Here is a 14,760-nt window from a genome sequence, read left to right on the forward strand (position 1 = left end):
GCACAGTACTGTGCCGCAATTATAGCTCATATTCCCCTGCTTTCATATTCCACACTGTGACTCTGTGGTCTCCCCAGCTCACAGCCATAATCTTTTATTGTTTTAATTTTTATTATGGGATTTTTCAAATACATGTAAGAGTAAAAAAATGGTATCATGAAATCACACATAACCATCACCCAGTTTCAAAAATTACCAACACTTTGCTAATTTTGTTTCATCTATTTCAATCACCCAGCCCTGCTTCTCTCTTCTCTCCTCCAGCCTCAATCCCATCTGAAGTATTTTTAAGTAAATCCCATACATGTCATTTCACTCATAAGTATTCCAAGTATAACTAACAAGGACATAGTTATGGCATTAAATCTAAAAATTTAACAATCATTCTTTAATCTGATCTGATCTAGCCCACTCTGCATGCAAATTTCCCCCAACTGTCTCCAAAAATATCTTTCCACAGTTGGCTCTGTTAGAATCAGAATCCAAAGTCTACACAGTACACACGGTTGCTATGTCTACAAGTCGGCTTTATTTTATGAGTCTCTCTCCCTGCCTTCATTTTTATGCTGTTCCATAGTTTCTAATGGAATAATCCTGCCCTTTTCATTGTCCTGGAGAAGCACAAAGTTCACGTTAAGGAATGGCAGAGGGGCAGGAAGCAAGGACGCCCCCCACAGCAGCTGCCCAGCCATCAGCCCACCCACCCGACTGACCTCTCCCCCGGCCAGTGGAGAAGCAGCGGAAGATGACCATGCGCATGTCCAGCCCCTCCTGGACCCAGATCTTGCTCATGATGCGGATCATCTGCAGGGTCAGCATGTCCTGGCGAAGGTCGTCCCCACACTGATGAAGGAGGACAGTCACCAGAACCAGCTCGGTCACCTCCCCCAGCTCACACCAGGCCCCGCTCCCCCAGGAGGGCATGGCCCAGACTACAGTGGCCAGGCACTGACCGGTTCTCCACCTCACCCTAGGACCTGCTCACCCAGCTCCCACCAGGCCAGACACCAGAGAGGGGCCAACAGCCACACTTTATCCCTGCGGCACTGTGGTCTTGCCCCAACCCCACACCCCCATCTGAAGCGAAGTCTGGGTCCCCTCCTTCATGCAGCCCTCCTGACCATCCATGTTAAGTGTTTACACATTGGATTTGGAGCTTACATACAGCACATGTACGGGACTAAGCCACGCTCACGCCTTTCTTTTCCCCCCTGGACTGTATGCTCTGAGGCTGTATTTATTCCTCAGAATCAGGGACGGACCAGTTAGAGGGACCTCAAGATTCATCTAAGTCCAACTTGCACCTGATACATGAACCTCCCCCTCAGCATGCCTGTCACAGTCATTCAGTGTGAACACCCCAGGGACAAGCAGGTTAGCACCTTATCCACTCCATCGCTGACCTCCTAGAAAACACTTCTGACGCAGGCTGTCAGCTGCCTCCCCGTACATTCCAACACTGTTCCTAGTTCTCTGGGCCCACACAGTTAATCTGTCTCTCATGCACTATAGCGGCAGCATGAGTGCGATCAGCAGGATGGGAAGCGCCCTGAGGCCGTTTCTGCCCGCCTTGGACTCCCTCCTTTCCTCTCTCTACCGCCTGCGTCCCACCAGGCTTGAGAGGGGGTCCTCACCTTGAAGATGACACGGATGTTCTCGCCCAGCGGGTCCACGTTTTGGAAGGAGAGCTTGAGGGGAACGGCGTTGGAGTTGAAGTAGGAACAGTCCTGCCGCCGTCGAGAGGGTAGCGGTGAGGGTCGGGGTGGGCCAGGCCCAGGCGGGAAAAGGCCGCCCCACCGCTCCAGCAGCGGCCGCTCACCGTTTCCTCGGGCCTCTGCGGAGCCCACCCTCCTCTGCCCTCCCGTCGCCCTCACCCTGGTCTACTGTGTTAGGGCTTCACTCCCGCGCCTGACCTCCTACCCCTGGCGTTCACTCCACTGCTACGCTGCCTGACTACTGGCACATCAGGTGCCCCGTGTGTAACCCTCCTCTAAGACGGGGCTCATGAGGCTGACGGCATGAGAGTGGCAAGCACGAAATGTGGCAGCCAAGGGAGCACTGAGAACCCCGCCGGGCCCACGGAGTGTACATGGCAGACCACGGACCGCCGGCGGGCCCTCACCTCGGCACCACGAGAAGAGACCCTGAGCCAGTCACACTGACCCCACACACACCACACACTCACCCACACCACACACACCCCCACCACACACCACACACTCACCCCCACCACACACCACACACTCACCCCCACCACACACCACACACCCACACCAAACACTCACCCACACCACACACACCCCCACCACACACCACTCACCACACACTCACCCCCACCACACACCACACACTCACCCCCACCACACACCACACACCCACACCAAACACTCACCCACACCACACACCACACACCCACACCAAACACTCACCCACACCACACACACCCCCACCACACACCACTCACCACACACTCACCCCCACCACACACCACACCACACACACCCCCACCACACACCACACACTCACCCCCACCACACACCACACCACACACACCCCCACCACACACCACACACTCACCCCCACCACACACCACACCACACACACCCCCACCACACACCACACACTCACCCCCACCACACACCACATACTCACCCCCACCACATACCACACACCCACACCAAACACTCACCCACACCACACACACCCCCACCACACACCACTCACCACACACTCACCCACACCACACACCACTCACCACACACTCACCCCCACCACACACCACACCACACTCACCCACACCACACACCACACACTCACCCCCACCACACACCACTCACCACACACTCACCCCCACCACACACCACTTACCACACACTCACCCACACCACACACCACTCACCACACACTCACCCCCACCACACACCACTCACCACACACTCACCCACACCACACACCACACACTCACCCCCACCACACACCACACCACACTCACCCCACCACACACACACACACACCCACCACACACCACTCACCACACACTCACCCCCACCACATACCACACACCACACACTCACCCCCACCACACACACCCCCACCACACACCACTCACCACACACTCACCCCCACCACACACACACCACACTCACCCACACCACACACCACACACTCACCCCCACCACACACCACACCACACACACCCCCACCACACACCACACACTCACCCCCACCACACACCACTCACCACACACTCACCCCCACCACACACCACTTACCACACACTCACCCACACCACACACCACTCACCACACACTCACCCACACCACACACCCCCCCACCACACACTCACCCCCACCACACACTCACCCCCACCACACACCACTCACCACACACTCACCCACACCACACACACCCCCACCACACACCACACACTCACCCCCACCACACACCACTCACCACACACTCACCCCCACCACACACCACTCACCACACACTCACCCACACCACACACTTACCCACACCACACACCACACACTCACCCCCACCACACACCACACACTTACCCACACCACACACCACACACTCACCCACACCACACACACCCCCACCACACACCCACACCACATACCACACACTCAACCCCACCACACACCACACACTCACCCACACCACACACTCATCCACACCACACACACCCCCACCACACACCACACACTCACCCCCACCACACACCACACACTGACCCACACCACACACTCACCCCCACACTCAGCCCTACCACACACTCACCCCCACCACACACTCACCCACCACACACACACCACACCACACACTCACCCCCACCACACAGCTGTCAGGTGAAAGACCACACGAGTCAGCGCTGGGAAGAGGCTCCACATAAGCCTCTCTTCCTCGACTCTCTCAGTAACCGGGTCAGTGAGAACCCTGCTTCCATGAGCCCTCCCCACTCGGAGAGCCCCACACCCACCAGTCACTCACCCTGGGCACGACGCCCTTAACCAGCAGACTGGGGCTGAGGGGCAGGCGGCAGGAGCCGTTGAGGGCGAAGAACTGCTCCACCTCCCCCAGGCCGGCACGGAGGATGCCCTGTTGGGGGAGCGGGGTTGGGTGAGGGCCGGAGGCTCCACCGGAGTCAGGCCTCTCCCCAGGTGGGTGCCCAGTAGCGGCAGGTATGGAAATAATCACCAGAGAGGCGTGGACAGCCTCCTGCAAACCGCAATGAAAGAAACCCCACACACACACTCCTGCCCGGGCCAGCGCCGGGCCACAGCCCAAACACCTGCAGAGATGGAGCGGATGACAGGATGGCTATGGGGGCTGCGGTGAATGCGAGGTGGGCAGCAGGCCAAGGAGGAGCTGCCCCTTGGGCCGTGGCCAGAGAAAGCCAATAATCTAGACTTTATCATCTCCCAATTTTAAAGGTTAGCAACCAGGATCCCTAATATTGGCCTAATACAGGCCCGTTGTACAAACATAACGATGCCCCCCTGGTGGTCTGCAAGCGGGGCTCACTGCACAGTGAACAAAGGCTGACTGACTGTTCGCCCTCACTTGGCCCCTCTGGCTGGGTGCTCTCGTGCAGTGAACCACTTACACAACTTGGTTCAGCCTTTAAGGCAAACAGTTAAATAAACATTTTAATACTTAGCAAGCCAAAGAAAACACACCCATGGTTTGTAGCCTGTAGATTAGAGAATCGCCTCCTTCCAGCCCCTCACCAGCGAGGGTCAAGTGCCATCCTGCTGGTCAGGAGGCCTGAGAAGTTAGGATTGACTGCAGAGACCCAGAACCTGCTCACCTGCCGTGCAGACGGGGCAGCCTCCCGGACCTGCTGGGCCAGTTTGGCCAGGGTATTAACGAGCCAGCACTGGCGGTTAAACTCCTCCCGCAGCCCCTTGCCACAGCAGCACAGCAAGGCAGCCAGCAGGTACTGGTAGCGGATGCTGAACTGAGAGTCCCTGAGGCCGTCCTTCAGCAACCTGTCCGGGAAAGGGGAGCATGGTGGTCAGAGCACCCAAGGGACCACAGGCAAGGGGGCTGGGGAGTGGCCAGACCAGCTCCAACTCCCTGGAAAACCCATCCCAAATTTGGGAAGGAAAACAGACTCTGGATGTAAAACTGATACAGAGGCGTTCATCCACTTCTCAGCCTGCCCAGGCTGTTCTTAAGTAGAGCTCAAAGGTCTCATCCATCTGGTTTCTTCTTTATATTTCTGCCACATGAGGGTGAAGGGGAGGGCCAGGGATGATCCCCACTCTGCTCACCACAGGGGTGGGCTGAGACGACCTGAGGAAAAGGTGCTGGCCCAAATACTGCAACCCAGATGGCTCAGCTCCCCACCTAGCAGTGCTAAATCGCTTCAGTGGTGTCCGACTCTTTGCAAACAATCGGACTGCAGCTGGCCAGGCTCCTATGTCCGTGGGATTCTCCAGGCAAGAATACTGGAGTGGGTTGCCATGTCCTTCTCCAGAGGATCTTCCACACCCAGGGATAGAACCTGCGTCTCTTTTGTCTCCTGCACTGGCAGGCAGGTTCTTTACCACTAGAGCCACCCGGGAAGCCCCCACTCTGCAGGCTGAAGGTAAAATACTCTGAAGTGAGGGAGACAAGTCTACCTCTCCCCTTTCTGCACACAGTTTTACCAGAAGAAGTAGTGAGTCACTCTCAAGTCAGAGACCGCTCGCTTCAGGAGGAAGCGCACCAAGGGGCTGTCCAGGTAGCATTCGTACTTTAAGGCCTGGGTGGGAGACAAGGAACAGGGGGCTTTGTTGACCGTCCGTACTCTATACCAACCAATATCCCTGCAGAATACAGTCTGTCTGGGGGCCCCGGGGGTGGGACCATCAGAACTGGACAGAAGGCCAGCCCTCCCACCTGCACAAGCTGGGGCAAGTAGTCCAGCAGCTCGGCATCGGAGAGGGAGCCGATCCACTGCACAGCCATGCGACGCACCTCCTGGTCTGGGAACCTGCAAAACAGAGCCCAGAACGCTGACAATCCAGTCCCAGGGTCTGAGGCACAGGAGTGAGCAAGCACCCTCACACCGGGGCCTCAGAGGCATGGGTGGAGAAAAGGTGATGACTCCCAGAATCTGCCAAGGCCACTAGGAGTCCTAAGCACCTTTTCTGGATTGCAATCCTTGAGAATGTCCCAGCCCACGGTCAGAGTCAGCCTCAGGCCATGGAAGTCACTCTCATTCCCTGTATGAGCTAAAGAAAATGAGACAAAGTCCTTAAACCCACTCCCAAAGATCTCTTCCTTAATTCCCATTCTGCTAGAAATTCCCATCATTAAAGAGCCCTCATGAGAGTCAAAGTGTTATCACTTCTTGGTACCATCCTTTAATGCAAAACTTGTCCAGTGAATAGCAGAGACAGCGGAATTATATATAAGCCAATATACCTAGCCAGAATTAGTTGAGCAGAGATTAGCAAATCCATTGCCTCAAAAAGTCCTGAAGGTAAGATGCATGGATTAGATACATTTCAATTACTAAGAGTAGTAAAAAATAAGCCAGGAACAGTGTGTACCATCTAGAGGTTTGAGGCTGGAAGCCTGTGTCCCCAGAGGAAAGAAGAAAGCCATGGCTTTAAAAGTAGAACTAAGTAATAAGATTTGGGCTAAACAGGTGTGTGCAAACATCAAATCTCAGCAAATGTACACATAAGGCTCGTGCATTTATTTATACGTATATTTTACCTCAAAGGAAAAACTGTAAATAAACATTGAGCTCTAGTCAGGAAAGAGTTATGATGTCTCAATTTACTTCAAACTGCATACAAAAACAGGATATACTGATGGAAGTACATATACAATAAATCAAATGTAATAAATGCTAAAGGTTAGAATCTAGGTGTGAGGATATGGATGTTCACTATCTTCAGTTTTGTTTTATGTTTGGAAAATGTTCATAGTACAGCATGAGGGGTAGGGGTGGTGCAACAGAAGTGGGAAAGCCCTGAATTTCCACGCCCAGGTGACGGCTCCCCGCCGGGGCTGGCTCACTCCAGTGCCACAGCCTGGCTCGGGCAGGACTTTTGGTCCGGAAAGGTGGGTGTCGAGACTCACGTGGCGTGCAGGAGCCCCAGGGCGTCCTGGTGGTTCATGGGGGTCCACTGCGCCAGCAGAGCATAGGTGTCGGGGAGGCAGGCCCACTCCCAGCTGGGCGCGCTGGCAAGCACCAGCGGAAGCGCGCTCACCTCCGCGTGGCAGTAATACCGCTTCTCCCACAGGCGCTTTCTGTCGGCATCCGTGAGCCTGGGGGCGGGGGCGGAGGGTGCTGAGAGGGCACGGGGCCAGCTGTCTGCAGGGCGCCGGCCTCCGAGAGAGCTGTGCCCCGACTAAGGAAATCCCGAACTTCCCGCCTAGTACCCGAGGGGCGCTGTGAACGCCTCAGTCCAGGCTACACCCAAGAGCCCTGAAGTCTGAATGGGGACGGCAGACGCTATCCCTAAGGGATCGCAACGTGTGAAGCGAACTTTGGGAGCCAGAGTCCAAATCTCAGGGACATCCGGGCCAGCACTGGATCCGCTGCCCCTCCTGCAGGTGCACTGAGGGCATCTCCCAAGTAGAGCCACCAGAGGGCAGCGGTCCCCACGCCAGGGTCTGGGCAGCCGAGAGGCCTCCCAGGACCTCAGGGACCTGGCCTGGCCGGAGATCAGGTGTCCAATGGGGGAGGGAGCTGAGGGGCAGATGAGTAAGGGGTCAGCAGAGGGAGGGGCCGGGGTGCCCTGATGGGACAGGAGCGAGCAAGAGAAGCCCCAGTTCTCTCATTTCCTCAGCTGCCACAGGCAAGGGCCATGCCAGAGCCAGAGAGGTACACAAGAGGACAGGCCAGGGAGCGCCCAGACCCCACCAGTTCCTCCAAACCAGCTGAGAGAAGCGGCCCCAAGGGTGAGATCCGCCTGGGCTCACAGACCCCCGAGAGCTGCCAGCCTGCCTTGACAGCAGATCCTCTTTGGAAAGTGGCAGGGCCAGAGAAACGCCAAGGCTGAGGGTGTGGCAGAGGCAGCAGGCAGGGGCACGGTGGGAAGCCCAGCGGCCCCGTGGACAGCAGACAGCTCATCTGCGGCGGGCAGAGCTCTGGTGCTCCTGGCCAGCTGACCCTGAGTCAAGTGCCCATTGTAGGGAGGGGCATTCCCAGATCTAACATCCTCACTCGGAGCTCTCCACTCTCCTAAGGCCAGCTTTTGAAAAAGCTCTAGGGGCTGCGGAGCCCTCTCTTCATGACCTCCCGCCCAGGTGGCAATCAATGCCCACCCCAGCCCATCTCGCCTCCCAAAGCAGGAGGACACGACCAGCTGGGAGGTCAGCTGGAACCCGAGAAATTCACTGGAGGCCTGAGTCACACATGGGGCATGCCGTGCGCCTCACCAGTGCAGGGACTCCTTCTGCATGATGTTTTTAAGCACATGTTGGTCTTCCTCCCGGAGGCTGCCAAACTCATAGCGGGGGCTGAACTTGTCTCCAGCAGGGCTTGTGAACTTGATGTCAAAGGCCGAGGTGGGAAAGTCAATCTGCGAGATGACATCCGGAAAGTGAGGAGAGAGAACGGCAACCAGATGGGGCTGCCGCCAATCAGGGGCTTCAACTCGCTCTTACCTGCCAGCATTCCTGCCTGCCTCCCTCCCTCCCCACAGACTGTCTGTAAAATAACCTTGTTGGACCCGGTGATCACTACAGTCCCTTCCAGCTATAACCTCCAGCAAAAAAATGAGAAGGAAACAAAGAGACGGAAAAAAAAATGGTCAAGTGAGGAAGAGGCTGGGCTGAGATGCATCTAGCTGAGGGGACTGGTCCCAGGCCAGAGCTCCGAACAGATGTGTGATTAGGCCGAGGCTGGGAAGCCTTCAGTCTTGGAGGGTACCGCCTGATGGAAGCTGGGACCACATGCGAGGCGAGGGCCCTGCCAACTCTGAGGCCCGCAATGCTGCGTCCCCTTGCTCTATGCTGCCATGTTCATCCTCCTATAATGGGTGTCAGAGCTCAGGGAGACCGTCCTCAGGGAGACCGTCCTCAAAGGGAGTTCCACATTCTTTCATTCAAGAAATGCTTATTGAAACCTAATATACGCCAAGCATTAGGCCCTGGGTACAGAGTAGTAAATATGACAGATAAAAATGCCTGCCCCTTGAAGCTTTCGTTCTGTATCCACTTTGATATTCCATATTCCACACCAAAGCATCTCATGACCACAATGGAGCCGGAGAGTGGTAACTAGACCTTGGACCTGACCGACTCCTCCCTTGTCCAGAGAATGGGCCCCCACTAGAACACTGAGTGGCTGTGCGAGGGCTTCCCCGCCCGCACCAAGAGGGGATGGCTCAGCCTACTAATATCGTAGCTCATCATAAGGGCTCTGAGGAGCTGAGCCCCGCTTGGCAAGGGCCTCAAATCCCGCCTCGGGCTCCCTGAAATCAGTTGACCTCCAGAAGACAGGACACGGACTCCACAGAGACAGCCCTCCCGCTCAGCTCCAGCCTCACACACCTGGCGGCCTCCGCCACACCACCCCACGCCCCAGCTCCGCAAGCTTTACCACCGCCCTGGCCCAGACCTCTGGGGGAGGCTTGGAGCTGCCTCTGGAGGGGCCTGAGGGTGGGAGGGACAGGCTGGGCTCTCACCTGCAGGATCACACTATCTGGCTGATGGAAATTAGGTGCACTCCAGCGGGCACTGGGACTTTCCTGTGTTGCTGGCCATAAGCCTAGAAGCTTCCGGCCACAGGTCAGGACTCTAAGGCGGATGGAAGAGGGGATGAGCCAACAAATTCAGTGGCTAAGCACATGGATTTCCTCTTGCTTCCCCATCCAAAAATCTGCCTTTTTTGCTTGAATCCACTGCCCAACTCTTCTCTCTCATTATCCCCCCAAACCAATGCCTTCTCCTTCTTTCAAGCCCTAAAAAAAATCCTACACCCTCCAGGAAACCTTTCTAAGCTCACCACATCTGGGGTGGACACCTTCATGAGCTAAAGAGGGGGACTGGAGGACCTCTGAGGTCCTTCCAATGATAAGACCAGATGGCATTACCTGAGCAAGCATTTCCCTGCCCCTTCCCACCAGTCCTGGGCCACGAGTCCTGCCCAATAGCTTCCTTGGTCACAACTCTGCCTAGACCCTCCTCCACCCAAGGCCAAGCTGGTGCCCTGGGCCCACATACTGCCTGAAGTTGAAGAGTGGAGCAGTGACCCAGCCCAGGGCTTCAGGCACCCGCCGCTGCTTGTTGGCCTCCGAGGAGCTCCCAGGCGGGGGCACGGGCAGTGCGTAGAGAGTGGCACACAGCAGGGTCTCCCGAGGCAGCCGGTTCACCTGCACAGGGAAGCAGATCCTAGGGAGGACAGGAAACCAGATCAGCCAGTGCCACCCCTGTGGCCTCCAGTGCCAGGCGGCCAGGACAGCAGGCTGAGGCTGAGGGCTCCGCCTCCCACGTGCTCCCCAGGGAAGCCTTCCTGCAGAACCAGGACAGACCCCAGACTGCAGGCAAAACTTCCCTCGAGGCCCTCGGGATCACAGTCCAGAGTTTCTGCAGCCCCTGGGGAGAGTCAGGCAAACATCCTCTGACTCTGAGGCTCCTCAGTGTGACCAGACAGAACTCACTTAGCCAGAGCCACCTAGAGTTCAGGTGACGACATGACCCAAACTGTCCGCCACACCTTCCCAAGTTTCAGGATTTCTGCAGAGGGTCCCCAAGAACCCACTTGCTGACAGTCCTTTTCCACTGAACAATCCCCGCCACCAGGAAGCAGCAGCAGGATCTCTTCCTCCCGCTGACCCCCCCGCCCCCCACCACACAGCCCTCCTCCAGTGCCCTCTGCTCCTAACCCACCAGGCACAAATAGTTTGTTCTCACTCCAACATTTTGAAAACCAAAGGGATAAAAAGAAGGGGCTCCTCCCTGCCCCTGGGCAGTGAGAAAGCAAACTGGCAGGGTCCGAAGAAGTCAGGCACAGAAGCCCTGGTGGGGCCCAGATGGTCTCCGCCTGCTCCCCGTCTGGCCTGCCCCCCGTCTGAGTCGCACCACACCCAGCTGCACCCTCCAAGTTCAGGAGAAGGCCCTGGGGTGGGGTGAGGGGGAAGGGGAGGGGTGCTGTGGGAAGAGGGAGGACCCACATTACCTTTCCGGGAAGCTGTCCCGGGGCCAGAGTCCATACTGTCACACCATTCTGGCCAGCCCCGGGCCCAGCAGCCTCTACGCCCGAGGGCAGAGAAGCAGGGCGGCCACCCCCACGGTGAGCAGCTTCATGACCAGCAGCTCCCCCCACCGTGCCCCTCACTCCTGGGGGAACCTCCACTTAAGCGGAGCACTCCCGCCTCCCTGCCAGAGACCGCAGGGCCCTGCCCCGTCCCTACCCCAGGGGCCCTCGGCTATAATTAGGACCCCTCCAGGAGCCAGCACGCATGCCAGGCCAGGGGCAGAGCCAGGCTGCTGAGCCTATTTTGAGAGTTAGCTGATCCCCACACTACGGTGGGGGAGAGGACCAGCTGGTCCCACAGCAGAGAGGAAACGGAGCTAGTCCCGATCCTTTCTTTTCACCCAAGAAGAGGCTTCCAGCTGGGCACCCAGAGGAAAAGCAGAGTGCGGAAACTTTCTGAACCAAAACCACCAAGTCGGGCCCCAGCCAAGGCCCCCTTCTCCTCGCCCCTGGGGTATATCCGGTATTCTGAAATCTCCGCATGGACTGTCACCTGGGGTCAGTCAGGACAACCCGTAGGTGAGCTGCAGCCTTGGGCCTCCTCCCTTGTGCAACCTATCCCTCAACAGTATGGCACAGGGGCCAGCTCCTGCCAGCAGGGTCCCGGGATGTGCCCTTCCAGTCCTGGTTCTGCATCTCCCAACCTGGGCCAGCTAGTCACACCTCTGCGCCTCAGTTTCCTTATCAGTGAACAGGGGAACAGAGCTTCCCATGTGTGACATGTGTGTATACTGTGTGCTTCTTTCTGTGTGACACTGTGGTTACTGCACTGGAGCTGAGTGACACATTTAGTCCTTTCACACACAAACATCTTCATGTGTCAGTCACCGCGTCAGTCACTCGGAACAGAGAAGCCGGAACTGAGAGGGCTCCCCCAGCTCAAAACACGACAAAGATGATAAAGAAGAAAACCTTTATCGGGCACTAGGTATCGTGCCAAGCACTTTACTTGTAATGTCTCGACTGCTCTCAAACAACCCTACAGGGTAGGCCGTATCACCATCCATTCTGGACTCAACGACCTGCCCAAGGTGGCACCTGCAGGGAGCAGAGGATGGTGGCACCCCAAGCCAGTGCTCTGAACCCCACACTGTAGCACGCCCTCCCACGTGCCTTGGTCTTGATCAGGCAGGTGCCTGAGGGCGACCTGGAGGGGCAGCGCCGAGACGACCCCTTCCAAGAGGCTCTAGGCAGGAGACCAGCCCCGTGGGGTCTGAGGCAGAGACTCAGGGAGCGGGATGAGACCACAGGGCACGCAGCCCAGGGCAGGACATGCTGGGCTGCTTCCATGCCTCTGACACTCCGTGGGCAACGGCTCACTGTGGGGTCTGCCTGGGCCAGACCAGTGTAACGCACCCCTCCCTTAGCAGCAGTAAGTGAGTCAGAGAGTCCCAAGGGGATGATGGAATTCAGGAGCCTTTTAATGCAGCCATCCTCTGCCTCCAAAGAGACTCTTCTGCCTTGGTGGTTGCTTAATCAGAGAACTGTATTTACGCCTTTATTGCTCTAAGAACAGTAAAAGTGTGACGACAGGAGACAGGGGCTGCCTTCCGTACTGCTCATCCCCCTTCAGCCACCCATAAATGGCCCACCTCTCCCAGACCTCCAGGCGCTCCGTGCACCTATTTCCACACCCCGCGGCCGCACCGAGTACCCTTCTCAATCTCTTACATCTTCTGCTTTGTACATGATGACTCAGAGATAAGTCAATCTGGGAAAGTGAAGCTTGGGGGAGCAACCAAACTCCCTGAGTGGATGGAGCACAGCACAGAAAATGCACAACGCACACAACGTTCTGCGATGTCACCATCAAGGCACCCTCACCTCCATTTCCTTCCTGTTTTGCTTGGCTGATGCCTACCTTCCTGACAGCAAATTACTGTTAATAGCACGGTGTTACTATCCTGTGCTTGTGGTTTCATGTTTATATCTGTAACCTATCTCATTTCAGTGCCACAACTGCCTCTGAGTTAAACAAACGTCCCCACTTCACAGGTTGAGAAACAGGCCTCAGAGAATCTAGGACTACAGGCAGAGCTAGAAACAGAGGTTCACTCCTACGGCTCCACGCCCATTCTTCTTCCCCACAGCAGGCCTTTCCCCCTGATATGTAAGGGAGAAAGCACACAGTCCTGTCTCCCTCTTCTACAGGAAACTTAGGAACAAGGGAGAAGATGAGAATCTATCAGACTAGTTAAACCTTTTAAGGGAGACAAGATTAAAATGATGAATTATTATTAAGACTAATGTTTATATGGTCCTTCATGGTTTACAACACGCTTTCATGGTCACTTCTCATTGGAGACTCATAACCACTGCAAAGGCAGAAATCACACCCGTCCTCATTTAAGAGTTCTGGAAGTGGAGGCTCTCCTGGTTAGTCAGTGAGAGAGCCCTGTTTAACCTGGGTCTTCAGAGGCTGAGAGGGTCTGCGGTGGGCCCTGGAGCCTTGAGGGGAGGTTGACGATGGCGGGGGTGGGGTGGGTGGGTGGGGGCGCTTACTGCTGGTCCCAGATGACGAGGTGGAAGAGGTGCTTGGAGAAGTGGACCCGTCGGGTCTGCAGGGGCCCGCACAGCTCCTTGCCGCCATGGCTGAGGGAGCAGGAGAGGTAGAACTCTTCATAGCTACAAGGGAAAGGAGGCAAGTCAGGACCCTCGGCTCCCAGACGGTATCTTGGCACTGAACCACGCCAAGCTCCATTTCTCCCGGTTACACTCCTCTCGGTCTGCGGGACTGGAACATGCGGTCAAGGGTCAGGACAGTCAGGTAGCATCTGGGGACGCGGGCTCCGGGAAAAGCAGCTCAGCCTGGGTGCCCCTGCCAGCTGTGAGACTGCACGTGGAGCCCTGGTCTCTGCCCCTTACTGGACGCAGCCCCTGCCCAGGGCCAGGGCCAGCCCCGGGAGCCCTGGTCTCTGCCCCTTACTGGACGCAGCCCCTGCCCAGGGCCAGCGCCAGCCCCGGGAGCCCTGGTCTCTGCTCCTTACTTGTCGCAGCCCCTGCCCAGGGCCAGGGCCAGCCCCGGGAGCCCTGGTCTCTGCCTGTTACTGGATGCAGCCCGCAGCCCCTGCCCAGGGCCAGCGCCAGCCCCGTCCCGTGTGTGCATCTGTGCCGGAGCGCGTGCATGGGGAGGGGAGCGTGGGAGGAGAGCACGACAGATGCGGATGTGAATACCGACACAGGGGGGTCCCTGCGCCAACAGGTGCCTGACAGCGGAGGGCAGTGAAGGCCCGGGCTCCCAGAGTCGCCCTTTGTTCTCTGCCAGTCGCCCAGAGGAATACATTAAGCAGGGAACAAAGAGAGCGGGGAAGGGGGCGGGGGTCCAGGAGGAGGGCGGGGTGGGGGGGCCACAGGCCTGATCCCCTTGGGCCAAGGGGGCCGGGGGGACCTGAGGACCAGCTAACGTCCCCCACCCGCCCCCACGGGCCTGGGGGACTCCAGACAAAGGGTCGGCCGCGCCCCCGCCCTGCCCACTGTGCACGGGGGGAGCGCGGTCACGGCAGGAGGGTGCTCTCAGCCTGGGAAGCTGGGAAGCGGCCATCTGTCAC

General features: G+C 57.2%; 1 protein-coding gene across 6 annotated transcripts in view; it reads right to left on the reverse strand.

Annotated features, from left to right (window-relative positions):
• Positions 1-14,760, reverse strand: part of PIK3C2B (phosphatidylinositol-4-phosphate 3-kinase catalytic subunit type 2 beta) — a 75,649-nt gene that overhangs the window by 21,102 nt on the left and 39,787 nt on the right. For all 6 annotated transcript variants that reach the window (XM_088845125.1, XM_088845124.1, XM_088845126.1 and 3 more), the window contains 11 exons: positions 13,715-13,837; positions 10,180-10,347; positions 9,642-9,753; positions 8,392-8,534; positions 7,087-7,275; positions 5,893-5,986; positions 5,661-5,755; positions 4,817-4,997; positions 3,997-4,104; positions 1,635-1,727; positions 714-843 (listed from right to left, as the gene is read on the reverse strand). In XM_088845125.1, coding sequence (XP_088701251.1) covers positions 714-843; positions 1,635-1,727; positions 3,997-4,104; positions 4,817-4,997; positions 5,661-5,755; positions 5,893-5,986; positions 7,087-7,275; positions 8,392-8,534; positions 9,642-9,753; positions 10,180-10,347; positions 13,715-13,837 — 1,436 coding nt within the window. The remainder of the gene's footprint in view (positions 1-713; positions 844-1,634; positions 1,728-3,996; positions 4,105-4,816; positions 4,998-5,660; positions 5,756-5,892; positions 5,987-7,086; positions 7,276-8,391; positions 8,535-9,641; positions 9,754-10,179; positions 10,348-13,714; positions 13,838-14,760) is intronic.

The sequence above is a fragment of the Moschus berezovskii genome, chromosome 17, assembly GCF_049115385.1.
Source record: "Moschus berezovskii isolate FMDL1 chromosome 17, NW_MosBer_1.0, whole genome shotgun sequence".
Taxonomy (NCBI): Eukaryota; Metazoa; Chordata; class Mammalia; order Artiodactyla; family Moschidae; genus Moschus; species Moschus berezovskii.